Source organism: Ceraceosorus guamensis (assembly GCF_003144195.1).
Source record: "Ceraceosorus guamensis strain MCA 4658 unplaced genomic scaffold IE81scaffold_33, whole genome shotgun sequence".
In the NCBI taxonomy this organism is placed as follows: Eukaryota; Fungi; Basidiomycota; class Exobasidiomycetes; order Ceraceosorales; family Ceraceosoraceae; genus Ceraceosorus; species Ceraceosorus guamensis.
Genome location: NW_020290028.1, coordinates 82,213 through 107,714, shown reverse-complemented (window position 1 = coordinate 107,714; position 25,502 = coordinate 82,213). Strand labels below are relative to the sequence as shown.

The 25,502-nt window shown below is 56.5% G+C and overlaps 6 protein-coding genes across 6 annotated transcripts; 4 read left to right on the top strand and 2 right to left on the bottom strand.

Annotated features, from left to right (window-relative positions):
• Positions 1-577: 577 nt before the first annotated feature.
• Positions 578-4,109, bottom strand: IE81DRAFT_143311 (DUF726-domain-containing protein). The gene is made up of 7 exons (XM_025510378.1): positions 3,529-4,109; positions 3,388-3,439; positions 1,978-3,312; positions 1,456-1,909; positions 1,155-1,395; positions 994-1,086; positions 578-925 (listed from the first exon to the last, which is right to left on the bottom strand). The coding sequence occupies exons 1-7, from the start codon at positions 3,892-3,894 to the stop codon at positions 710-712; spliced, it is 2,757 nt and encodes a 918-aa protein (XP_025369295.1). The 5' UTR covers positions 3,895-4,109; the 3' UTR covers positions 578-709.
• A 211-nt stretch (positions 4,110-4,320) lies between these two features.
• Positions 4,321-8,029, top strand: IE81DRAFT_323782 (hypothetical protein). Its single transcript, XM_025514049.1, has one exon. The coding sequence runs from the start codon at positions 4,486-4,488 to the stop codon at positions 7,933-7,935; it is 3,450 nt and encodes a 1,149-aa protein (XP_025369294.1). The 5' UTR covers positions 4,321-4,485; the 3' UTR covers positions 7,936-8,029.
• Positions 8,030-8,301: 272 nt separating this feature from the next.
• On the top strand, positions 8,302-12,891 carry IE81DRAFT_323781 (Rad4-domain-containing protein). Its single transcript, XM_025514048.1, has 4 exons — positions 8,302-9,200; positions 9,264-11,381; positions 11,446-11,532; positions 11,598-12,891. Exons 1-4 carry the CDS (start codon positions 8,355-8,357, stop codon positions 12,795-12,797), a joined length of 4,251 nt encoding a protein of 1,416 aa, XP_025369293.1. The 5' UTR covers positions 8,302-8,354; the 3' UTR covers positions 12,798-12,891.
• Positions 12,892-12,998: 107 nt separating this feature from the next.
• On the top strand, positions 12,999-14,275 carry IE81DRAFT_323780 (hypothetical protein). Its single transcript, XM_025514047.1, has 4 exons — positions 12,999-13,482; positions 13,550-13,672; positions 13,746-13,800; positions 13,868-14,275. Exons 1-4 carry the CDS (start codon positions 13,244-13,246, stop codon positions 13,973-13,975), a joined length of 525 nt encoding a protein of 174 aa, XP_025369292.1. The 5' UTR covers positions 12,999-13,243; the 3' UTR covers positions 13,976-14,275.
• On the bottom strand, positions 13,868-18,018 carry IE81DRAFT_143270 (hypothetical protein). Its single transcript, XM_025510377.1, has 8 exons — positions 17,523-18,018; positions 17,386-17,458; positions 17,306-17,311; positions 17,113-17,233; positions 16,859-17,051; positions 16,691-16,765; positions 14,797-16,618; positions 13,868-14,733 (listed from the first exon to the last, which is right to left on the bottom strand). The coding sequence occupies exons 1-8, from the start codon at positions 17,942-17,944 to the stop codon at positions 14,101-14,103; spliced, it is 3,345 nt and encodes a 1,114-aa protein (XP_025369291.1). The 5' UTR covers positions 17,945-18,018; the 3' UTR covers positions 13,868-14,100.
• Positions 18,019-20,355: 2,337 nt separating this feature from the next.
• On the top strand, positions 20,356-24,246 carry IE81DRAFT_347700 (hypothetical protein; the record flags this gene model as incomplete). The annotated part of the gene is made up of 5 exons (XM_025516185.1): positions 20,356-20,686; positions 20,752-21,769; positions 21,881-22,172; positions 23,358-23,671; positions 23,925-24,246. 5 exons carry the CDS (start codon positions 20,356-20,358, stop codon positions 24,244-24,246), a joined length of 2,277 nt encoding a protein of 758 aa, XP_025369290.1.
• Between the last annotated feature and the right edge of the window lie 1,256 nt (positions 24,247-25,502).

Genomic DNA, 25,502 nt, shown 5'->3' with positions numbered 1-25,502 from the left:
GCTCTTCACGGATGTCTGCCTCTCTTCTCCGTCGTCCGCCATGAAAGATGATCTTGTCTCTGAATCTGTTCAGAGCTTTGATGGAGTAGCGGCCATTCGCCACCTCTGTCCACTGCGGACCCCATCGCCGATGAGGGCTTGTTGATGACGAAGTCGCTGAGCTCGAGAACACGAGCAGCTTGGGAACACGCCCAGACTCACACCTCCTGCTCTACTGCTGAGGATGACGTCGGCAATTCCGTTGTGCACGTGCCTCCAATGCCCGCAAGTATCAGACCAATCGCAGGTACCTGGTCGAAGGAGCGCATCTCGGCAGGTCTGTCGTCGTCGTGATGTGGTAGTAGTGACCGCTTGTGGTTCTTCACATTAGGCAAGGTCAGAAGCATCTGAAAGCACAGCTCACAAATAATAAATGCGAAGGCCTCGGTCAAGCAAGATCTTGGCATCTAAATGAAACTTTAATCAGCCTAGATCGGGGAGCGGCCTAGCGATGGCGAAATCGAAAATGCAGCTTCGTAGGCGCAGAAAGTGCGCTCGACAGTCGCGAGGTGACTCAGCCGCCACGCAAGGACGGCGCCGGCGGCAGGTACAGGAATCCCACCCAGAGCATCTACGCTCTGACTGCAGATTTTGGCACATGTTCACGCCGGAAATGTGACTATCCATGATGCCAAGCATCGTGCTCGCGCAGACAATGATGATTGAGAAATTAGTCCGTCAGAGCCCCAAGGCGCTCCAGTATTTGAGCGAGGACACCAGGCGCGAGCAAGTCGTAATGCCCAGGTGCCAGATCCGCAATGTCGACATTCTCGAGTCCAGGCACGCCCAGGCAAGCTCTGGAGCCCAATACGCGTGGCAAGATTCGACCTGACTTTACGTCCTCCAGGCTAAAGGTAGAGCCGAGGTAGGCAGCGATAGAGCAGACCTGATTGGGGTACAAGTCGAGATTCAACGGCCTGGTGACACTAAACGATGAGGAGGATGAGCACTAACCATGTCTTTAGAAGAAAAAGCATTCACAAATCGACGAGAGACGATGCTTCGGGCTTGTTTGAGCTCCGAGAGCGACGGTGTGATGGGTGCGCCCTACGAGGGAAAGTGCAGTAACGGACATGAGCGCACTCTGGTCTCTGAACGCCCCCAAGTCAACTCACAATGAGAAAGACATCGCTGACGAGCTTGGCATTGTCGGGTTCTTTAGCGAGCTCGAGCAAGGCGGTCAAGATGGTGGTGCAACCCAAGGAAGTGCCGATCAACACGACTGGTCTTTCTCCCTGCACCTTGTCCTTGAGAACGTCGGCCAGTAACAAACCAGCTTTGTGAGAGCGGGTTTTGGCGCGAACAAAGTACGAGTCCAGCGCAGCTGAAGCGGCCGAGTAGACCGTAAGTGGTAGGCTGCACAAGATAAGATGGTGAGCAAGAGGAGAGATCACAAAAGGTACCGGGGCCACTTACGTAATGGCAGCCAGGCCAGCCAAAGCAGTGGTTTTCAGAACAGCTTGACCACCCTGGCTCGCACCCGTCCTGATGAGCGCGTCTCGAGTGTAGGTGTTCAAGCCACGCCCTGCTTCAGCCATGGCCTGCTTCTCACACTCGACTGCAAAGATGTCGGCATCTTCGGACCCCTTCACCCTTCTATTTGCCGCCTCATCGTCAGCCTCTTGATCCTTGCCGGATCGCGACGCCAATTCTTCGGGCGCATTCGATTCGCTCAATGCATCGGCCCATATGCCCGTCTGCTGTCTCTCGTCTAAGATGAGGCCACTGACACAGATGGTCGCGTTGAGCGAGGGGATCGCTAAGCCCGCTTCGCGCGCAGCATTTGAGCTGATCTCGGAGAAGGCAAAGTCTGAGACTCCTCTCAACCGCCGAGTAATGCGGTATCCTGCGAGTCCACCTCCACCAAGACCTGTGACGTAGAAATTCATCAGCAAGTCTGAGCCATGACATCGTCCGCATTCTAAGATGTCCACGCACCCAAAAGCGTCCCCATCATGACTACTCCACCGGTGGTAGCGAGAAAGCCCACGCCGGTGAGTCCTGCCAGAGCCGGAAGGACAAGAGGAGCTGCCAGTCCACCCGTCAAGCCGATAGCCACGCCACCTATAGCGAAGCCAGCACCGGTGGCCGCCCACTTTCCCCAATTCGCCTTCGACTTTTCCTTTGTTACGGCTTGTTCTGAAGCTCTGTTCATCCAGTCTTTGCGAGCGTTGGCAGCTTCGTCGCTCGTCGAAGAGCTACTTGCAGCTTTCAGCAAGTTGGCTTCGACCAGAGGATCGCTCTTGCCTTCCTTCTGAGCCCTCGATCGACCTTCCTCCATGATAAAGTAAACACTCTGAGCCATCACCTTTTCTGCGCCGGTGATTTCCCGTGTCTCGATACCCATAGAGAGCGCGGCGACCCAAATTACCGCTCGGGCCCTCGCATCGTATCGAAAGGGATCGTTCGGCTTGGTCGGTGTCTTTTTCGCAGACTTTCTCTCCCCAGGTTGAGCAACCTCCGCCTTGCCAGCGGCGCTAGCTTTCACGTCTTTAGCTCCGGAGGACAAAAAGCTGGCTCCATCTCTCGCTGCGCCCGACACACCTCGCCAACCTGTCTTTGCTCCGCCACTGATCGCGCTCCAGGTCTTGGCGCCGACATTGGTGGCGTCTTGCTGAGGTGTGGACGCCTCCGGGATGGGTGGTGGAGAAGGCCTAGACTCTCCAGTAGCAAGCCTATGTGTGCTCTTCTCGGTATCATGTGAAGCGTAATGCTCCTCTTCTTCAGCGTGTCCGTCTTTTGCTGGTCTGTGCGGATCTTTGGCTCCAGAGCCCGCATTGGGCTCAAACGGATCAAACACACTATCGCTCTCGAACAAAGTTGTGGCACCATCCGAGGCTCGGTACTGTCCGAGACCTAGCGCAACGAGCAGTAAATCATGCACAACTTCGACGTCCTTGCCTTGTCCGGCTTCATCCGTCAAAGCTCCTTCACCTCGCTGTACGGAAGAGACCAGCTTGGACACCTCGGCCAGCTGCTCGTTCGTCGTGGTCGCTTCCTCTTCCATTTTCCGAACGGCCTCTTCGTCCACGCCATCCGCCTTTGTCGAGCCATTCTGAACCTGCTCCGCGGTGTCTGAGGCGGTCGGCTCGGTAGACGTGGACTGTGACGTGGTGTTGTGCTTCGTCGCCCATTCGCGAGAGCTTCCAGTTTCGTGCTCTGCTGCTTGGGGCTCTTGCTGAGGTGCATCTGTAGCGCCTGATGCATCCGAGGCAAGCTTCACTGGTCGGCCTCTTGAGGCGTCCAGAATATCTGAGAGGTACGTGTCCCCAGCTGAGAAGGACAAGACGAGAACGCTGGCAGGGTGAGCCTATGCACAGGCGTGGCTCCGTTCAGATTTACACTCACGTGGCAAGATCTCTTCTGAGATGCCAAGGTGCTGGCAGGTCGCAGTCAAGAACTTTGAGCGTACGGCACGTAGAGTTTCAGCTTCTCAAGCTCATCGTAGAGGACGCTTAAGCACCCGCGGCCGTCTCATTCGACACTTACCCTGGCACAGTAGTCCTCCCAATCCTCTCGCAGGACTTGTTTGCTGCGACGCTTCCTCTCGGCGGCCCAGCTCTGCTCTTGGCTGGCCATACGCCCGCTCTCTGCTGCATCGTCTCCAAGACTCAGTTCTTTGACGTCGTTCTCTAGACTGACGCCCAACGAGATGTCCTCATCCTGTGATGTTGACCCACCTCGATCCTGACTGGTAGATCCGCTTTCCAGAGCTCTTAGTCGTTCTGTCAAACGTCGAGAAGAGTATTGCACCGCTAAACAGGTGGTCAAACGCAGCGGGTGTGACCAGCTGGACGAGTAGGAGGGCAAAGTGGACAGGTCCACCGATGATTGATTAGGTTGCTGAGACGCCATTGCGTAGGTCGTGCACGAGGCGGATCAGAGTTTGATGTTGAGTTCAGCTACGGAGACGACGCGCTCGCCAAAGGTGTCGATCATGCACCCTATCAGAGTGTCGTCGTAGTCGTGAGTCGAGTAGTAATCATGAGTGACCTCAGACTCATGCTTGCGACCTGACGTCCTCCGCACTTGACTCTCAAATTGTGAATCGTGAATCGTGAATCGTGAATCTGTGGATGAGACCGCCAGCAACTCCTCCACTCGTGACTCGTGACTCACTCACGACTCTGGATGAGTAGGCCTGCCGCCTCGCCCGCCGCATCCATGCGGTGCGCACAGCCTCGACCACGTGATCTGCTGAGCCACGCTAGGGCCACGGATCATTTAATACCACCGGCCTGCAACTCGCATCCAAGTTGAGCTTCCTCGCTTTCACGCTAGACGCTCGATATGACCCCGTATACTTCTTCCTCTTGACTCTCTTTGGTCTTTGCTGTCAAAGCACCAGTTCATCCTTGTTGAGGCCGTCTTAGCGTATGCGAGGAGTCTGTGGGTTGTGCGCGCGCCCCGGATGGCTAGCAGATCCATCTCTCGCCAGATTCCGTCATGACTTCTTTCTCGCCTTCGGTCTCACCTCGTGGCAGCTTCGCCTCGACTTCAGCTCTTCCAACCCATCAAACACCGCGCAATGACGGAGCGAGGCAAGGGGGCTCTCCGGCAGGTCTGAGTCCTGCGCCAGGCACACCTCGACGCGTACCCTTCTCCAGCAGGCGTGTCTCGGGAAGGGGACGGGGAAAGAGCGCAGCCGACGAAGCTATTCTCAATAGCCTGGACGAGTGCGTCTCGGTCTCGGCTTGGCTAGACCAGACCGTCTCGCGATCCGCAGAGAGCAACCCTGCACCAGACCAACCTGCGGTCGGTCTAGCTTTGCCGGTGTCTCTTCCAGCGCTGGATGAGGATCTCACTCGCCTGGTCGCTTTGCTCTTGCAGGCCGCATCAGAAGCCAGCGCAGACATCGACGATGTCATTACTGAGACGAGTCAAACGCTTCCAAATCTGAACACTCAACTTCGTCTAGTTCGGGATACTGGAACGAACCTTCGCCAACAGGTCCACGACGTGAGAATTGCTGCGGGACTTGAAAACGCAAATGCAAGCGGGATCGAAAAGAGCGCAGGTCAAGATGACGAAGGTCCACCTCTGCTGACTCGTCGCAAGAGCAGTCAGACCAGGTCGAATGGCATGACGACCGACCAGAGTCAGAGCGAGCAGAATGCAGGCCGAGCTTCGGCAGCTACGCCCGCCGATCCAGCAACCGTACTTGCGCGTCTAGCCGCGTTGTCAACGCTTCGTTCGCGCATGACCGCAGCTCGCGATGTCCTTCGACTCGCCGAATCTTGGTCGACGCTCTCTGTAGATGTCGCGGCATATCTCTCAGACGCAAAGTATGTGCTCGCGAGCAACAGGCTCGCAGAAGCATCATCGTCTCTCGCTGTCTTTGAGAGGACACCAGAGTACGAAGGGCGATCAACGCTGCTCCGCAGTCTTGTGGACGCGCTGGAAACTCAACTTCGGCCGCTCATCTTGCAAGCTGCTACAGCGCAGGATGTCGAGGCTAGCATGGCCCATGCCAACGTCCTTCGCAACGTGGGGAGGTCAGAGGAGTATGCTGACCTGTGGCGCCGTGCGCGGCGAGCCGCCGTCGTCGAGACGTGGACTGGTACGAGTAGCGAGCCACTGAAGAGATGCGACCAAGGATGGCCCAGTCTCATCGCGTCGGTCACCGCGCTGCTAGAAGCAGAGTCTGAAACGATTCCTCGCCTCTTCCCGGCGGATCCTCGGGGCGCTTTAAGCGCACTCATTGTTAGCTGCCTCGAAGCTCTCGAGCCTTCCTTTTCAGCGACACTCCGCGACGCGGCAGAGCGAGCACAGGACGAGGCAGTGCTGCTCGTCTTGCGAGCCTATGACGCGGCCTGCGGCGCAAGCGCCAGCTGGGCATCGCTGTTGTCGGAACATTTGATTCCTACCAGCGTGTCACAGCACGCTGCCCACTCGCCCACTGTGACAGTCACCGCGAGATCATCGTCGACGAGCCCTCGACTGGAAATGAAGCATGTGGGAAGAAGCCAACGCAGCGCATCCATATCCAAGTCCAAGCGCGCCTCAAGGCGAGCAAGTCTGCTGCCTCCTCTGGACACGGCTAGGGGGTCTTCAGATGATGCTGATCTCGTGATCGCATCGGCAGGCACCCATCCTGGTTCTGCTGCTCAGGCTCAACCGATGCAAGCCAGCTCTTTGGCAGGCTTGCTGCCTGTCCCTTCGCCATGGGAGGCAGTGTTGTGGTCTGCATTCACGCCGCACCAGGTCATGTATGCGGACTTTGAAGCCCGGCACCTCCAAGCAGCGTGGGATCGTTCCAGGGCAGCCAGACAGGGCTCTGAAATGCTCGCGCTATCCCATGATGAGCTGCTGAAAGACGTGAGATTTACTGCAACGTTGGCGGAGGAAGCGCTCTCTAGAGCTGTGCGACTTACTCACGGCCTGGCAGCTCCTCAAGTACTTTCGCGGGTGGACCAGCTAGTCGAGAATGCGGTCGAACAGACTAGGCAACATCAAGAGCGCCAAGCACAAGTGGCCATCGAGGAGACACGCCTGAAAGCTGGCCAAGCGCTTGCCAATGGCGAAGAGAGCTACGGGGAAGGCGATGAGTGGAGAGCCTTCGAAGCGGGCATTGCGCAAGTTCGAGCGGCGAAGGCTGCTGCTGTCCGCATCGATAGCCTGGAAGACAAGCTTGCACTAGGCTTTAACGACGTGGCGAGCGCCGTCATCGGGCTTGGCACTCGCACAGGCGAAGATGCGCTAAAACGGCTGTTGTCGAGTGGCCCAGAAGGAGCGCAGGCCGGATTCGCGCTTTTGGCAGCTCAGCTGGATCACTCATCTAGCGTTCCTCGGTCGGCATTTGAGGCGATCAGAGCTCATCGAATGCACATCGGAAGCGGCCGCAATGGAAGCGCCGCTTTGCGTTCAGCTGGAGGCATCGATCACAGAAACTCCCTGACACAGCCGACAGCCTCAAAGCTTGGCGCTCCCTCCAGTGCGCTCCTGCCCCGCTCTCGAAGCGCCCTGAGAGCGTATGTTCGCGCTTTGCAGAGGGCACAATGCGACGTCATTCTTGCTCCTCTTCTGCCTCATCTGGAAGGCTACGCTGCCCTCCCTGCCTGGGAGGCTACCCGACTACCAGGCGCATCCAACGAGTATGATCTAGCCATGCCGACGTTCAGTCTGAGCCCGACTCGCACAATAGGGCGCATTGGAGAGTCTCTGCTCGATCTACCTCGCCTTCTAGAAGTTTGGGCCGATGACTCAGCTCTGGGATGGGCGATGAGTGCTCTGCCGCACATTCTTCCCGACGACGAGGAGGAGCAGGCAGATGAGGTGGCAGAGACTGCTTCAATCGCTGACACGGCTTCGCGCATCGTGGGCAACTCTAGTAAGCGACTGTCTTTTGCTCCTGATGCAGCTTCACACCAGGAAAGAAGCGCTTCAAGATCACCCCAGACTGAAAGAAGGAGCTTACATCGCCCCACTGCGTCTGTGGCCTCCATCGCGACCGCCTCACCTCTCGTAGGAGCACCGGCGACAGCTGCTACGCAAAACGCGAACTCGCATGCATCTACGCCAACTCTAAATGTGGAGCCTTCGCCAGAGATGGTACTGCAAGCCTACCTGCGAGCACTATCTCTTTCTCTTTTGGCTCACACCACAGACGTGGTGCTTCCTTCGATCGCTCGCTTGACATCGGCAGGCGCAGCCCAACTGGCAGCAGATCTAAGTTACCTAGACAATATCCTAGCTAGCTTGAACGTCGATGCGCAATCGAGAGGGTTGCGGGACTGGAGAGATGCTGCTGGCTTGACAGATGTGGAGGGAAAAGAGCTGATAAGGCGTGTGCCCTGGAAAGAGGTAGATGGAGCCGGAGAGGTCGACATGAGGAGACTTGCCACTACCGATCCGTTTGCCGCCGTCGCCAGAATGAGAGATTGGACAGCTCAGTGACATGTATGCTCGGATCCTCGATCGCCTCCTGCTTTCGCGATCGATCACAGACCATGTACACTCATCACGCAACTCAATGCATCGTTGATTGCAGACACACCGGAGGTCTACTGGTGACCTCCGCAAAGTGACTTCCTACGGCGACCTGACCCCCTGGCTGTTGCAGCGTGTTGCACCTTTGCGCGCAAGTTTCGTGACGACGGCGCGTCCGCGAAAGCGTCTACACACATTCCCGCGGCGCACGCAAGCAGGATGTGGAGGTGCCAATTTGCTGCCCGCGTGACTCAGCATCTTCACGCGCCGTTCGCTCTGCATGCATGGCCCCGCTCAGAGTCTCCATCGGTGCTCTCGCACCTCGCTCGTGATCGTCTACCACAATACACTCACACTTCGAACACAACAGCGCACCCTCGCTCAAGATGGCACCTCCTCGCCGATCTGCCGCCAACAGTCAACGCGGAGGAGGGGCCAGCGAGAGAGGTCAAGGTCGAGTTAGAGGTCGATCTCGGCGATACCCCACTCCACCCACGCCGGACGAGATCCTCTCTCTGCACGAGATCTCGTCTGACGAACCTCAAAAGTCGGACGTCGTCCGTCGATCGTCCGTGAGAGCATCTCAGCCTGCTGGGAGAGGTGCGGGTGAAAAAAGGAAGTCTGAAGTCGTCACCATATCAGACTCGGATGCGGAGGCGTCCACGTCGATGCCTTCCAACAGTCACGACACAAATGGTCGGACACCCGCTCCGAGGCGGCGAGGGTCCACGAAGGCGTCTCAGCCGGAAGGGGAAGATTTTGAGATGGAGGAGGTTGATGTCACCGGTGGTAGTGCAAAAGAGGTTGGCGAGCAGGAGGAGGAGGAGGAGGAGGAGGAGGAGGACCTCGAGATGGAGGATGTCGATGTTGGTGGCCAAGAGGACACTGCAGGGTACGCCGCTCTGTACGCTGCAGCAGTATCGGAAGCCGGAAACGAAGACGAGAACAGTAGCAGAGAAGGTCAAGGGGCGGGTGGAGGAGGCCCTTCCACTTCGAACCAGCCCGTCTTCAAAGACGGCAAAGGACAGCCGCCTGGCGTAATCTCGTTGAGTCTAGGCGGGCAAGCGGCCAAGGAAGAGGAGCAGAAACGCAAAGCGAAGCAAAGGGCCAACGAGAATCGCGTCACGCCGAGGGATCGTCAGACGCGCATGGCTGTCCACAAGCTGGGTGCTCTGGCGCTGCTCGCTCATGCCCGCATCAGGAATGCTTGGCTCAATGACGCCGAGCTTAGAGTGAGTGGTGCGAGCCTGCGGCGAATCCCGGGAACGCCTGCTTACTCTTCGCTGCTACGATAGGATGCTCTATTCGAAGTCGTGCCTGCAGAGCTTCGCAACAAGCTGAAGCAGATTCATCCAAAGCGAGTTGCAAATCAGCGCGAACGAGTAAGGCTCTTTGAGATCTTCATGCTCGACCTGGTCTGCTGGTGGGCATATCGTCGCTTCCGCATCGAATCAAGAGCCGCGACGACCGCTGCTATCAAGCAGCCCAATGCCGATGTTCTCGTCGGCAATTTTCCGCTACCAGGCATTCGGGTGGATGGATGGATCGTCGAGTCAGCTTTGGAGAGGGAGGAGAGGTGGAAGGCGGAGAGAGCGGCGAAGAGTCAACAGTCCATCGATGACGCTCAGCTAAAGAGCTCGCCCAAGATGGACCGTAAAGGCAAGGGCAAAGCTACGAATGAGCAACACCCTCATGCGCGTTCCGGCCGATCAATGAAACGAGCCAAGGTCGAGCCTGCGACAGACATCACGCTCTTCGGCCAAGGGTCGGGAATGGCTGCTGTCACGCCCACCTACCTTCGGCTCGCCCCACCTGTCGAGGCCATCTCATGCCCTGCAGATCTTCAGCATCGTGCAGAGCTGCGGCAAGGCTCGCGGGAGACTTCTGCGCAAATGTTCTGCTGCCTTTGTCGAGCCTTGGGCATTCCGGCCCGGCTAGTCATATCTCTTCAAGTCGCGCCATGGAGCGCTGGAGCCGCAAAGGTGGCCACAACTCAGGGGACGCGAGAAAAGGCTACCAAAGGAAAGGGAAAGGGACTCGTCGACAAGGCAAGGAAGAAGCGAAAGCCGGATGACGAGTTGACGAGCGAGGATGAGGAGTGGCAGAGTGGGTCAGAAGAATTCAGTCCAGCACAGGCAAGCTCCTCCAAGCCGAAAGGGAGCGCCCGAAAGACTCGGAAGCGAGGTGACTCCCACTCGAGCTCCGCATTGAGCGATGCTGACTCGCCCAGTCAAGCCGCGCGAGGCACACGAGCCAACAGAGGCAAGAGAAGCGCTCGCGCTGCCGCGAGTGAGTCTGGTGCTTCGACGACCAATTCGCCTGCAAAGCGCAAACGCGGCAGCAAGGCCGAGGCAACCGGGGTTGAAGAGTCGGCCGCGAGCACGACGAATGGCAAGGGGAGCGCAAAGAAAAGAGCCAAAAAGGATGCAAAAGCGCCACCTTCACCCCCACGACCGCTCAAAGACGTTCCTTATACGCCGAATTTGCGCAAATCGAGGCCCAAACAAGCGAAAGCTACGGAGCTGGCTGCTGAGGACTTGTCTGACATGGAGTTTGTGGACCTCGAAGCTGCACCTACCATGTGGGTCGAAGTGTTTTCGAAACCGTGGCAGAAATGGATGACGATCGATCCGATCCGTGCGAAAGTCGAAGTCGGTCCCAACCGGCACATGGAGCCACCTCCAAGCGATAGGCGTAACAAGCTCGTCTACGTGGTCGCATTCGAAGAGGATGGCTTTGCGAGGGACGTCACTGCGAGATACACCAAGACTCTGCACTCGCGCGTCAATCGCATGCGGCCGCCTGCTCCAAAAGGCAGTCTAGAAGGATGGTGGGAAAGTGTGGTGCGCGCATTGCATCGACCTCAAAAGCTCGACAGAGATGCCGCAGAGGATTTGGAGCTGGAAGATGCTGCAGGCAAAGAGCCCATGCCATCTAGCGTCGGAGGCTTCAAAGGACATCCAGTGTACGCAATCGAGAAGCACCTTCTTCGAGACGAAGTTATTCACCCTCTTCGACAGATTGGCACGTTTCAAGGCATCAAGGTGTACCCGCGAGGAAACGTCGTCACCTGTCGAAGCGCTCGACAGTGGTACAACGAGGGTAAAGTCGTCAAGGATGGCGAGGAGCCATTGAAATGGGTCAAGAGTCGTGGGTACACTCTCGCGAACAAGCGTGCCGAGGAAGCTGCGAAAGCAGATGGAGGGGAGGCGCCGCAGGAGGGTCTGTACGCGCCTTTTCAGACACAACTTTACACTGCTCCGCAAGTAACCAACGGCGAGGTGCCGAAGAATGCATTCGGGAACATCGACCTCTTTGTGCCAAGCATGTTGCCGCCTGGCGGCGTGCACATCCCCTATAACGGTGCTGGCAAGGTAGCCAAGAAGCTTGGTGTCAGCTACGCCGAGGCTATCGTGAGTGTCGTGTGAGGATATGATGTTGTGGGGTTCGACTGACCATGACGCTTTTCGGCTTCAGACTGGGTTCGAGTTTAGGAAATTCCGCAGCATGCCCAAACTCACCGGTATCGTCGTTGCAGAGGAGAATGAAGACCTGGTCACGGAGGTGAGCGAGCGAGCCCAGCCGCGTCGTCTCGGAACTCGTGTTGACCATCTGTTCTTGCATCTCAGGCATACTGGGAGTCGGAGCACGCTGCGGCCCAGAAAGAATTCACCAAGCGGCAAGAGAGGGCGCTCAAGAATTGGAAGAAGGTGGTCAATGCTGTGCGCATCGCCCAGCGCGTCCAGCAGCAGTACGGAAACGGAGCCTCTCATGATGAAGCAGACCTTCGCAAAGAAGCCTCGAGCGCGACAGAGTCTAGAGATGCCCATGCAAGCGAGAATAGCAAATTGCATGCCCTCGAAGCAGATGACGGGGCACTTGAGCAGGGCGGTTTTCTTGTCGACGTGGAGGGCCGCCCACCAACCAATGGCAAGGCTGGAGAAAACGGCGAGCAGCTGAGCGCTGCGAATCGAGACTTTGCTGCTCGCATCGCTCGCTACGGTGCGAGATCTGGCGGCAGCAGTCACCGCGTCCACGCAGAGGCAAGTCAAGAGAGCGACTTTATTGAGGAAGAGCCAGAGGCAGGCGAGGACACGGAGATGGCCGAAGATGTCATTCACGATCAATCGTCCTCCGAAGCTGGAGATCAGGCGGAGGAGAGTTCTCCGCCTAGCGCACCTCGGAAAATTATCAGCCTGGCATCCTTGGCCTCGTCCGCGCCCAATCATCGCAGACGGAGCCGCCAAGCTGACTCCCCGCTCTCGGAAGCAGAGTCTGCATCAGAGCATTCGAATGGGCACAGCAAGAAGCCGAGGGGAAGGGGAGCTGCAAAGTCTTCTGCTTCTCGAGGTCAGCCACGAAGCGTCAAGAGCGCCAAGGGTGCCAAAAGGTCAAACGATCTCGTCAATGGATTTCAACCTTCGCCCCCAAAGGCGAAGCGACCCGAAAGTGCAGAAGCACCCTCGTCAAAACCTCGCATTCGGATTCGACCCCCTGCACATCTACGAGCGCGGGCTGGAGATAACGAGGCCAATGATGCTCGTGCAAGCAGTCATCCGCCCGCCGACGATCGTGTTGATGAAAACGCAGCGTCTACAGAACAAGCCTCGACTGCTGTTAGGTCTCGTCGACGCAACGAGAAGTCGCATCCAGTCATTACAATTCAGCCTCGTCGGTCTGGGCGCGTGACTCGAAAGAGCGAAGGTGCTCTACAGAGCGAGGAGACTGAGCGCAAAGTGCAAGCACTGCGAGCGACGAGCCCAGAACAAGTTGCTAACGAAGAGAGCAGTGACGAAGCGCAGAGCGACTCGAGCGGTCAGGGCGATTGAGAATCTCTGCGCGCGCGTGGGGCCGATGGTTTACGACCTGTCGCGGCTCCGCTGCGCGTGACCCTCGCAATGGAATGGAATGCGATACCCGCGGTGCTGCCTGTCTCGCTTTTAGATTTGATGATAGCGTTGACATTTCTGGCCAGCGTTGAGAGCCTGCATCCCAGAATCACGCGGACGTCTGGTCAGACATTCCTACTGCGGTCACGTGCCTCGATTTTTGTCGAGGCGGTGTATTTTATGCGCGTGCGAAAGTCGAAGCGATCAGTACAGTGCGTCGATATGATCAAGTAGTTGTGAACATTGTTGGCCTCGGCGCTACGTCTCGTATCCACCACCACTCAAAGCACACATTCACATTCGAGAACTGCACTTCAAGTCGTCTCTCCGTCCTAATTGTGGGCGCAAATTAGCTCAGATCAAGATCTGCGCTCTAGCGCGTCAAGATGGTCAATCCCACTTCTGGGCCATCTCTGGTTTCTGCGTTGCTCAAGTCGAGCCGCTTCGTGCAAAAGGTCCAAGGAGACTTGCTCGAAGCGCGACAGGTCCTCAAAGCGTTGCGAGAGGAGCAAGAGGCTTGGCAAGAAAGCTCGAGGCAGCTGATATCGGACGAGAAGGGCGAAAATTCGGAGGACCCTACGCGCTGGGTGGACCTAGGCGCGGGCCTGAGCATCGAGGTGCACAAGTATGTTCAGCAGAGATCGAAGGCAGCGAGTTTGCGCTGCTGACCCAGATCATTGCCACATTCGCAGCGATCTAGAGTCGCGCTTCTTGCCAGTGGTGCAAAGTGGCTTGCCACACGCTGACCTGCTCATCGAAATGGATCATGCGAAAGCCGTCGAATTTTGCAACAAGAAAGCCGCGGCACTGGGCAAGTTAGTGTGCGATGATGCGTTGAACTTTTTATGCTAGGTATGAAGCTGACATAGACATGCATCATCGGTACAGGCAGGCCGAACGATCAGAAGCAAAGGTGGCCCAAATCGAGGCGCACTTGTATCTTGTGAGTGTGCCTACTCGTGACTGCGCGGCTTTGCCTGCGGCATCGGCTCACGCATTTTCGTCCACAGGCCACTCAATCTGCCGCTCAACTCGAAGCGATCCGCAGTGGTCAAGAGAACAGCTTGCTGGATGGTCTGCAAATCCCGAATGGGCCGAATGACACGCCTTCGCTTTAGCAGCGCGAGCGACCTCGTCAACATGTATTCTACTGCGGTCTGTGTCATCTCTACAAGATTCGCGTCGTCTATGGACAGCTCGACTGCTGACGATGGGCGTTCGGAGCATCGCGCTTGTTACCGGGTCATTCTTCTTCATTTGAGCTGCGCGCCTTTGAAGACTTGATGAATGCGTACAAAAGCGAACCGGGCTTGCACAGAGTAATGTCGAAAGTTGGACGGCCGAGATCGCCACCTTCAAAGTCGCTCCAAGATGGACTGCCCTTTGGCGCCTCGCTCTCGACGCCCTCTTCTGTTTGACTCAACAGCTCTGGAGGAGCTGCGAGTACTTGTCTTTGAAGCTCAGGTGAGCGGACGGGTGGAGCTGGCGGTCGTCCGCCTCGAGCATCGCGAAGCTTTCGCCGCGAAATGGGCTCGCAAACGACGGCATTCGCCAAAGCAGCCTTGCGCTCCTCTGCGCATCTTCTCGCGAGAGCATCGTTCTCGAGGGTGGTTACATCCGTCTTTCCCAGCAGGGTGCTCTTGCTTGGCGAGCTGGGATTGCTGCCATTGGTCACGTCGCCGAGGCCAGATCGAGGTGAAATAGCAGGTGACTTGCACGCTCCATGCGCGACCACGCCTTGTGAATGGGTCTGCTTCTCTACAATGCGACGTACAAGGTCGTCCTCGACGAGCGCAAGACACCCTGTATCGGCCTTGTGAAGATCGAAATGGCCCCATTGATGCAAAGCAGCTAGTTTTGCGCGCTTGCTGGGCAGCTGGGGAAATGACACGAGCGATGAGCTTCCACCAGAGTGCATGCCGTCCGGCTCACAACTCACCTGCGCTTTCGGGCTACGGGCGTGCTGCGAGGCAGGCACGAAGCCAGCCAAGACTGGGACATCTTCGTCATCGCTCTCGACGTTCGCTTGCGTGTGGTCGATGCCAGATTTTGCTATACCGTTGCCATTGCAAGAGCACGAAAGATTGTCGTGCGAAAGGCACGGCGTGTCTCGATGGAGGGTGAAAATGTCGCGCAAGTCCTCTACGGAGAAAGTGTCAGATGATTGGCCAGACGCGGTGCTGTCCTCGATGAGCGAGTCGCTGAGGCCGATTTTGGAAATTTGTCGTTGATAAATCTTTTCATCCATCGTTCCTGCTAGCAACAACCGATAGATGAAGCAAGGCTTCTTTTGGCCATCGCGATGGATGCGCGCCATGGCTTGCCTGTCCACCGACGGATTCCAATCGCTGTCGAAGAGGATCAGACGATTGGCGCCAGTGAGATTCAGACCCACACCACCCGTTTTGGCGCTGAGAAGAAAGATGAAGTTGTTCGACTGCGTGCCTCGATTGAAAGCCGAGACCAGGTCCATTCGATCTTCTTGCTTCGTCTTGCCATCTAGTCGAACAAAGCTGTAACCGCTGCGCTTGCACATGATTTCTATGATGTCTAATGTTGCGGTGAAATTGGATACCAAGACGACTTTGTCGTCGGTCTCTTTACGGATGCTTTGGAGCATGCTGCTGAGCAAGAGCAGTTTGCCGCTGAGATTGGCATTGCCGGACAAGCGCTTCGATGCAGATTGCGACATTGCACCTTCTAGAATCGCTGCCGTCAACGACGCTTCTCCATCGCGTTTGGAAGTCTCTAGATCCTTGAGCAGTAGCTCTGGAGAATTGCAAAGCTTTCTGAGGACGCCAATCAAAGTCAAGGCGCTGCTCCCTCCGCCGCCACTGGTCTTGCCGCTGTCCAGCACATCTCGTACCTGTGTGGACCCCAACACGTGGCGATAGGTGTCGAGCTGATTTTGCGTCGGACTACAAAAGAGCACCTGCTCGCACTTTGGTGGCAGGAATTGAGTCAAGAGCTCTGCGGTGCGGCGAAGAATAATTACTGCCGTCACCTTTTTGAGATCCTCGTTGCGCAACTTGCCCGTCTCTCGTACTTGCTTGTTGGCATGTTGCATGCGGCTCTTCACGATGGGCTCTTCAAACACCTTTTTGAAGACGTTGTAGTCGCCAAGCAGACCCGGATTGACAAAGTCTACCATGGCGTGAAATTCGGAGAGATCATTTTGAACTGGCGTTCCCGAGAGTATGATGCGCCGCGGCGTCGAGAGCGCCTCGAACATTTTCGTCGTCTTGGCATCCTTTGATTTGAGTCGGTGACCCTCATCGCAGACGATCAGGCCGATGGGCGGCTGGGCAGACGCTAGCATGTCGACGCACGTGCGTAGCTTTTCGTAGCCGATGATCAGCACTTGAAATGTCCTCGACATGAGGAAGCGTTCCGGTTTGGTCTGCTCGCTACCATCCACGCAGAGGATGTTGAGAGAGTTGCCGCCAAGCCATTTTCGAAACTCTCGCTTCCAATTCTTGACGAGGGACAGAGGGCAGACGATGAGCACGCGCTGAACGGTGCTGGGCGATGAAGTGTAGTAGCACGACTGTTTGAGGAGCGTGTGCACGAGGGCGATGGTCTGCACAGTCTTTCCCAAGCCCATCTCGTCTGCCAGGATCGCGCCCTGCCCGTACTGATCTGACTTTTCGTCATTCATTCCCATGACGCGCTCGTAAAGCCATCTGACTCCTTCGACCTGGTGAGGACGGAGAGCGCGGCCTAAAATCGGATCAACGACGACGTCGACGATGGGATAGTTGCTGCATGCGGGTGAGGGAGACGCGTGAGCCGTGCGCTCACAAGAGCCGGGGGAGAGTCGCAATAGCACCCACTGCCTGTTGTACCGCTTGGCGTGAGCCTCGTCGGGCCGTTTCATGATGATGGCTCCTTCGGCCGCAGGGTCGTATCTGCAGGCGTCTTTGGGTGTGAGTATGAGCTAGTAACGTAAGAGGTCCCAGATGCTGTTTCATAGCAACCTCGTTGGCACTCTAGCTGCTCACCTCGGCCTGGCTTCTTTGCCAAGTCCGGGATCTTGTAAGCCCGAGGGGCGGCTACCGGTTTTGGTGGGGCTTGGGCTTCGACTAGAGCTGGCGGTCGCATCTTTTTCGACCTTGATGGGGGTGGCCGTCTTGGCCGCAGAAGTAGCGCTGATGCCTACGTTGAGCTTCTTGAAAGGCTTTGTGGGAGGTTTCGCTGGTGTGTGGAGGTGAAGGATGAGTGCCATGCCTCGGGTCTTTGAGACGTCAAAGCTCACCATAGAAGCTTTGCACTGGCGCGGCTGGCGTTCGAGGGGTGGGGTGAGTTGCTGCGCCTCCCGAGAAGGCTCCGCCATTCTCCCCATTGCAGTACTCGATGTGACTGATTTGCCGGTCAATCTGAGGCGGCGGCGGCGTGGCAGCGATCATGAGCAAAGTTGGGACAGCGCACCGCAAGACGAGACGGCTCACTTCTATCTACTCGAAGAGAGGAGACGCTGCAATCGTCAGCGCGCGGTCTTTCTATTCCCTCGCTGGCCTTCATTGCTCACCTCTCGGCCCCCCACCATCAGCTCATCACCGGAGCTGAGCTCTCCTCCTGTGAAGCGAACATTGGTAGCGAGGCTGCGAAAGGTGCGCTGTGGATAAGAGAGGCAGGCGATGAGATCATTCGGCGGGCAGAACTCACTCCTTGAAGCTTTCGGCACAACGCAAAGTACAGGTGCCAGTTTCTGAACGCAGAATGAGCACCGCGTCTCCATCCCACGTCTTGTGTTTCCGAGCTTGTGGCTTTCGCCAAGTACATAGGTAGTAACGCTGAGCTGCAAAGCGCGAAGCAGGTTGCGGGGTGCCATTGGGACGCACGCGCGGAGCTTTGGTGCCACTGCTCAGAGTCGCACCACCATCGCCTCGCCCCTTTTCTGGAGTAGCCGTTCCCTTGCGAATGACTCTTGACCCGTGCGATTGCGCAAAAGCTTCCGTCTCGACGTCTTCATTGGGATCTGGCGAGGCGGTCCTGGGACGCTTGGCTGGTGGCGCGCGCGCGGATTCTGGCCGACGTATGAAAGCTGGCGGCTTGAACTTGGAGTGCAGTCGAGAGGTTGATTCCATGATCGGGGTTGCGGCGCTCCGTTGGGGGAGGGAACAGGGCCGGCAAGGTAGAAAAGGAAACGCGGGTTTAAGCGTGGTGGAGGGGCAGAGGATGAGGCGAATCAAGATCACCAACAGCGCATTCTTCGTCTCGAGCAGCTGCGCGCGCGTCTTCGCGACGCGCCTTCCGTCTGGAGACGGAGCTGTGGCGTCGCGCGCGTAAAGAACAGCACGCATCACCTCGCGTAGCTGGAATTCGCGCGACGCGGCACAAGCGGGGGGGCAAGATACCCCTCTACACACCTGCAGGTGTACCATCGAGCCTGCTCATAAGCGTGAGTGATCATGCCTCTCGGCTTCACGGCTGCGAGTCCAAACAAAAAGACTGTTGCTCGAAGTATTCCTTGGATTTTGCACCACAACAATCCAAGAGGAGCCTGCACAGCAGGCGTGTTGGAGCAAGTTTCACTGCAATGATGACTGGTGAGTGCATCCATGTCAAAGTATGAATGGACAATCTGCTTCAGTATATATCAACACTTCCATCCACAAGCAAAAAGGGGTCTCTGTGTGTCGCGCGCGCAACGAGCCGTACGCACCTTGCGCACGCGTGACTTGATCAGGGTACGTTTTTGAGAAACGGTACGAGCTCCGCGCGTCGCGACGCAAGCGACAATCTTGAATCACGCGAGTCAAGATCCCTGCACATGCATGAGCAGCTCCAAGGCTGCAAGTTGAAGCAAAGGGTCGGTCAGTGGTAATCTTCGAATCTCACACCACAACAGACAGATGAGGGCGGGATGGGCAGCTAGCTTCAGTAAATATATTCACTTCCTTCAAGTGCTCAATTATGGGGTTGCGAAGGGAGTTGCAATAATCTTAGATAAATGCGTGTGTATATGGTATACCTTATGCGCAACTGATGCGTGCACGCAAAGTAAGCGTGCGACGCGTACACGTGATGCGCATCGTCAGCAGTTTATACATATATAGCGCATCCATGTGCCGGTATCTGAGATACACACGCTCCCTCGATCGTAACATGATCTCATCCGCGTGTGTCGAGCAAGACATAAGAGCTTGTGCGGTGAAGGGCGTGTCGAGCATGAGCTATATATAGAGAGCTCGTGCCGTCATGAACAGCGCAGAGGTGCAAGCCACAAAGATGAATGACGAAACACAACGTGGATGACGCTTCAGGAATGGTGAGTCATTCGGGGCTTGCTGCTGTGCTCACATGCAGACACGATACTTTTGACTTCGATCCGCGCACTCACGCGCCTTTTCCTGCGCATCGGTTGCAGGGACGCACAGCAGCGAATGCGCGTGGTGATGCTGCATGTACGCATGCGCTATACTCACGACTATAGCAAATTCTGATCAAGAAGCACGGAGGATTCACGATTGGGCTGAATCGGACATATGCATGTGCTCGTGCATGGCACGCATGCGTGGCCGGCCACAATAACTGTTGGACACTCACGACTGCGAATCAAGAAATCAGGAACGACTAACTGAGATTGCGAATCGCACATGCGAGCGAGCGTCAGAAGGGCACTGCGGTGCACTTTCTGGAATCTCTGTCCGCGTCCGATCGCAAGCAAGGTTGAGTGCTACATGTACTTGAGCGCAGACTTCCCGAGTGTATACACGCGACCTGCGTTTGGCCGGGCAAACTGTGAATCTGATCCAGATGACACATTCACTTGAAGACGAATCTCAAGTCGAAGACGGGGGGCGTGATGCTCGTCGATCGAAACGCACAGCCCCGGTACCACGCCCAGCTATATACGATGGCCCAAACCATGAAAGACTTAGATCAAGCCCAACGCGGCACCACGCCCAGCTATACGATGGCCCAAACCATGAAAGAGTCGGATCAAGCCTGACGGACCACTATCCGGCACTCCGGCCAGTCCGCCAGCATTCGGACGCTGCAGTCGAACCAATCATATTTCGAGTGGTTTCCAGACTTGCTATGTCGTCCGCAACTCCTTGCCTGCATGCCGAGCCTGTGCGATTGACGACACGCACTGCATGCCTATTTTTACAGCAGTGCGAGTGCAACGATCGCTGAGCTCCCTCTCGTAGGCGGACGTGGGACCGTAGCAGAGAATGACTCATGTGGCGGGACTGTAGCAAGGAAAAGCTATTACAATGCAGCTCGTCTATGTGAAGTGTGCGACAGCGCACCGTAGCGACCCACTTGGCAGCTACAGGCAGATGCCTGAGCCGTGCACCTGGCACGGCTAGTAGTGACCAGGACCGTAGACCAGAAGGGATCCCTCAAGAGTGTAGCGATCTCCGGCAACTCCATCTTTTGAACCACAGCATCCCCTTTCGCCAGCTCTGTCCCAACCCATCCTCTGCGCTAACCGTAGCTCAAGTCCTTTTACCCGTCTGTATTTCGCACCCTTACTCGCCGCGCCACGATGCACCGCCCACTCAGACTGAGTGAGATCAACGTCCAGCAGATTGCTGAGACTGCCGAGGCCCAGCGAAAGACCCCCATTACGAAGAGAAAGAGGACCAAGCCTCACTTTGAGCGTGAGCTGATGGCGGAGCAGAAGGCGCAGTGGCTCCAATGTCAGAGGGAAAGAGCAGAGGAGATGATGCTTGTCACCATCGAAGTGAATAAGTTGTCGCACCCCGACATACTGCAGCGAAAGAAGCTGCACGAGATGTGGGAAGGGCAGTGGGAGAAGGTGCAAGGTGGCGAGATGGATCTTTTGGATGCTGTGAATGCGAGGATTACTCTGCAGGGTGAGCAGCTTGCCATCAATGTAGCATGTATGCGCATTCAACTGACCACATTCTCGCTGCTGCAGGTTACAAGCCGGTGGATCGCGAGACTTGGGAAGCCTACCTGGAGCCAGTCGAGGAAATGCTCTGTCAGGTGGACAGTGGCATGTTCACGCCGGAAGATCTTGGGCTTGCGGCCGCAGAGCAGACGGAGACCGAGCAGGTCAACAAGTTCTACTGGCGTGCACGTCCCGCAGGGGACGGTGCGCGAGCGCGATACGCAACGCGATTCCCCCAAGCGATCCTGGCAACGTTCATTGCGGAAGAGGAGCTGCAAGGTCCGTGTGCTGGAGTCACAGACAACTACTTCGGCTTCACCACGCGCTCATTGCAAGCCAGAGCTCAGGAGGATGAGTATCGCCCTGGGACCTCGGCGATGCTCAACTACATGTCGACAATCGAGGCGAATCCGTTCCAGGCATATGAGCTACCGATCATGGTGCCGTATGCCTTGCCCAACAGTAACGTTCAGCCCTCGCACAGTAGCACGTGTCGCTATCAGCAAGATGACGGTCTCGTGTCGCTGCTGGACCGAGCCAAAACGGCAGCCACGGTGCAACTGGAGCAGGAGATTCTTGACGAGGCCCTCTCAACCAACCTGACGTTTCCCCGACCAGCAACGCAGCGACTCACCACGAGCGAGCAGCGACTTGGTGTCGTCCCTTTGCGCGCTGACTCGGTCTTTGAGCTACAGCCAGCCTTTGGACAAGTGGAGCGACTTCTGGCCAACCTGGGCCCTCCACTGCGCTCTTTCAACAGCGCACGATACGGTGGTCTGCTCCTAGACCAATGGACGCTGCCTACAAGCGTCACGGACATCACCCTTCAAGCCATCATCGATGCTGGCAGCACAAACAACCTGCCTTGGCTGCAAGGGGTCACCGTCACGCCTGTCGACAATCTTGCTGCTGTCCTTCCCACAAGCAGCACGACAACCCTTGCCATCGGAGATCAACCGACGTCGAGCATCCATGACCTGATGCTTGCCTGGTTCATGACCCTTCGAGACTGGTGGAGCGCCAATTTTCCCCAGCTGTCTTTGCTGTCCGTGGATGGAGTCCGTGTTGCAGCGCAATATGCCTGCTGAGGCCTTGACCTTCTGGATGAAGATTGCTCTGCTCCAATCCTCACCATTGGCAAAGACATTACCGCCAGGGACATTGCTGGCCAGACTTCCTTCTTTGGACCGGTGGCAGGGAGTGGACCAAAGATCTGGAGAGAAAATGCTCAAAGAGTTGGCCTTGATCTTGGACCATTTCTTGATCTCGTTGCATTTGTTGACAACCACGGTGGTCTGCTCCTAGACCAGTGGACACTGCCTGCAAGCATCACAGAAATCACTATTCAGGCCATCGTTGATGCTGGCAGCACAAGCCACCTGCCTTGTTTGCAAGAGAGGTCAGCGCAGATGAGATCATGGTTGCAAATGGCCTATGTCTTGCTGGAGGTGCGGCCCTTCAGACCATTGCAAGCAGCACAACCACCTTCATGCAAATTCAGATTGCAGATCAATTGAAGGCGAGCACGCAGGAGCTGATGCTGGCGTGAGTCGTGACGCTCTGAGGTTCCAGGCGCACGGCTAGTCGTGATCGACCGTGTGCCAGAATGGATCCCTCAAGGGAGTCGTGATCTCCGGCATCCTAATGTCTTGGCCCATAGCATCCCCTTTGCCAGCTCTCTCCCCACCCATCCCTGCGCTGACCGTAGCTCACGCCCCCTGATCAGTCTGTAATTTGCTTGCCGCCTCGCGTGACCGTACTTGCCGCGCCACGATGCTCCGTCCACTCAGACTGAGTGAGATCAACGTCCAGCAGATTGCTGAGACTGCCAAGGCCCAGCAAAAGCCCCCTGTGACAAAGAGGAAGAGAACCAAGCCTTGCTTTGAGTGTGAGCTGAGAGCAGAGCAGAAGGAGCAGTGGCTTGAGCATCAAAGAGAGCAAGCAAAGGAGATGCTGCTTGTCACCATCAAGGTAAACAAGATGTTGCATCCTGATAATCGAGATCAACACGCAGCAGATTGCTGAGACTGCCAAGGCCCAGCAAAAGACCCCTGTGACAAAGAGAAAGAGGACCAAGCCTAACGTTGAGCGTGAGCGCTGACGGCAGAGCAGAAGGAGCAATGGCTGCAGCATCAAAGAGAGCAAGCAGAGGAGATGCTGCTTGTCACCATCGAGGTGAACAAATTGTCGCATCCTGATAATCGAGATCAACGTCCAGCAGATTGCTGAGACTGCAGAGGCCCAGCGAAAGACCCCCGTTACGAAGAGAAAGAGGACCAAGCCTCACTTTGAGCGTGAGCTGACGGCAGAGCAGAAGGCGCAGTGGCTTGCGCATCAAAGAGAGCAAGCAAGGGAGATGCTGCTTGTCACCATCGAGGTGAACAAGTTGTCGCATCCCGACAACGTACAGCACCAGCAGCTGCACAAGATGTGGGAGGGACAACAGGCTGGCATACAAGATGGGACCACTGACCTGTTCGATGCTGTCAACGAGAGAATTACGCTACAAGGTGACTTGATGCAAGACACCGCATACATGCGCCCGTTGCGCCGCTAAATTCACTTCTTCTCTGATCACAGGCTACAAGCCTGTTCCGCAAGCAACGTTTGACACGTACATCAGACCTTGCTAGGCCCTTTTGAAGAAGATCGACAGTGGTACGCTGGATCCCGAGGAGCTCGGCCTCCAGCCGACTGCTCTAGAAGGAGACGCTCCACCCACCAACAAGTTCTACTGGCGTGCTCGCCCAGTCGATGCTGCCACTCGTGTGCGGTTCGCGGAGCAGTTTCCACAGGCAATTCTTGCTGCCTTTATAGCGGAAGAAGATGTCAATGGCCTGGGAGTTGGAGCAACAGAGAATTACTTTGGCTTCGCAACGCGCTCAGTGCGCGCTCGAGCCGCAGAAGATGAGCGTCCTTCTGCCACTTCAGCAATGCTCAATTTCATGTCAGTCATTGAGCATGATGCCTTCATTTCATATGAGCTGTCCATGAGCGTGCCAACGACACCGGCGAGCAGCGTGATCAATACACCTGCAACTGCCCAGCTGTCGAGCATTGCGACATGCCATTTCAGACGGGACAGCGCGTTGTTCAGTCTGCTCGATTGCGCAAAAGAGGGCCACCGGCATCAGCCAAGAGAGGGACCTTCTTGATGAGGTGATCAATCTACCCATCACAATCCCACCTGCTGCATCCAGTTGTACGGTCTCGGGCCCAAGACGCTTGGGTGTCGCGCCTCTGAGAGCCGATGCAGTCTTTGAAACAACACCTGCAATCGGTGAAATCGAGCGTTTTGTGGTCAACCTTGGTCCGCCCCTGCACTCCTTCAACAGTGCACGCTACGGAGGCCTGCTCACCGATCAGTACATCATCGACGCAGAAATAGAAGCGCTCAGCCTGACTTCCATTCTGCAGTCTGGCGCCGCTGAAGGTCAACCCTGGCTCCAAGAAATCGTCGATCAACTGTCGTCGATGGAGGAAGGCCTCGCTGATGGTCACAGCGCTGCCAGCGCCCAATGACGGCGACGGTATGACCATCCAGGAGCTCCTCACAGCTTGCTTCTTCACCACCAGAGAGTGGTGGCAAAGACGCTTTGCAAGCTTGCCGCTTCTCTCCGCACTCTCATCGCAGTGGAAAATGCATGCCGAGGCTTGGAAGGGCTGCATCCGCACAAGCCTGCGCCAGTCATCACAATTGGCAAGGACGTCACCGCCGGCAACATTGCAGGCCAGACTTGCTTCTTTGGATTGGTGGCAGGGAGTGGACCGAAGATCTGGAAAACGCTCAAAGAGTTGGCCTTGATCTTGGACCATTTCTTGATCTCGTTGCCTTCGTCGATGATGTCCATGCAAGAAGCCTTCCATGCCATGTTGGTCTCGTTGCGGTGCTAAAGCTCATCATGAGACACCGACAAGTGTCAAAAGAGATCATGTATCCAGCAGCAATGGTCCTCCTTGGCGATGACGTCGCATCTACCCTTCTGCTTAACCGTGGCTTGCGCAAAACGACGAACATCGTGGCGTCTGCTGGTAGGCTGGCGGTCTTGCCAGGCTTGCACGCGGTGGCAATTGTGGTTCCTCATCCTGGGTACAAAAAGTACGACGGATCGCCCAGCAGGCAAGGTGCTCTTCAGCGCATCACTTACCTTGTCGCTGTCAAAGCAAATCTGATGGTGCACATTGCACCAACCTGTGACACTGCCGTCCAGCTCAAGGAGAGGATGGAGCTCCTCTTCAAGCCCTTCAAAGAGGAGCTTGTCCAGGCCAAAGCTGATTTCGAGGCGTGGGCCTGGTCAATCACCTTGCGCAACTGGAAAAGGAACCACCATCAGCTGACCACGCAGACCGCGGAGGAAGCCTGGGATGCTGCCTGCCGGAACTCGGCAATGATCACCCTCACCAAGCTGAGGGATTACCAGCTTGAGGTCAAGGCCGTCGATGTCGCAGCAAGAAGAGAGCAGGGTTGGGCGTTGCTGAGAGGAGAGCTGGAGAATGCCCTCAAGCCAGCCCCTTGCCCTAAACTCATGCTTGCTGGCGATGATGCGTGGTGGGGATGGCTGATGGGTGTCAAGGAAGGTGCGTGAGCGTTAGGCATTCGAACGATCGCTGTTGTCGGGTGAGGAGGGGATCTTGCAAATCGATTGGTTGGGTGGGTGACGCGTACCATGTATTGCGCGCACAACGGTTTTATATATGAGATTAGATCCACGCGCAGACAGACAATGCTCAGACTTGTGGCGCGGAGCGCGCGTCCAGTGCTCCTAACCCTCACCATC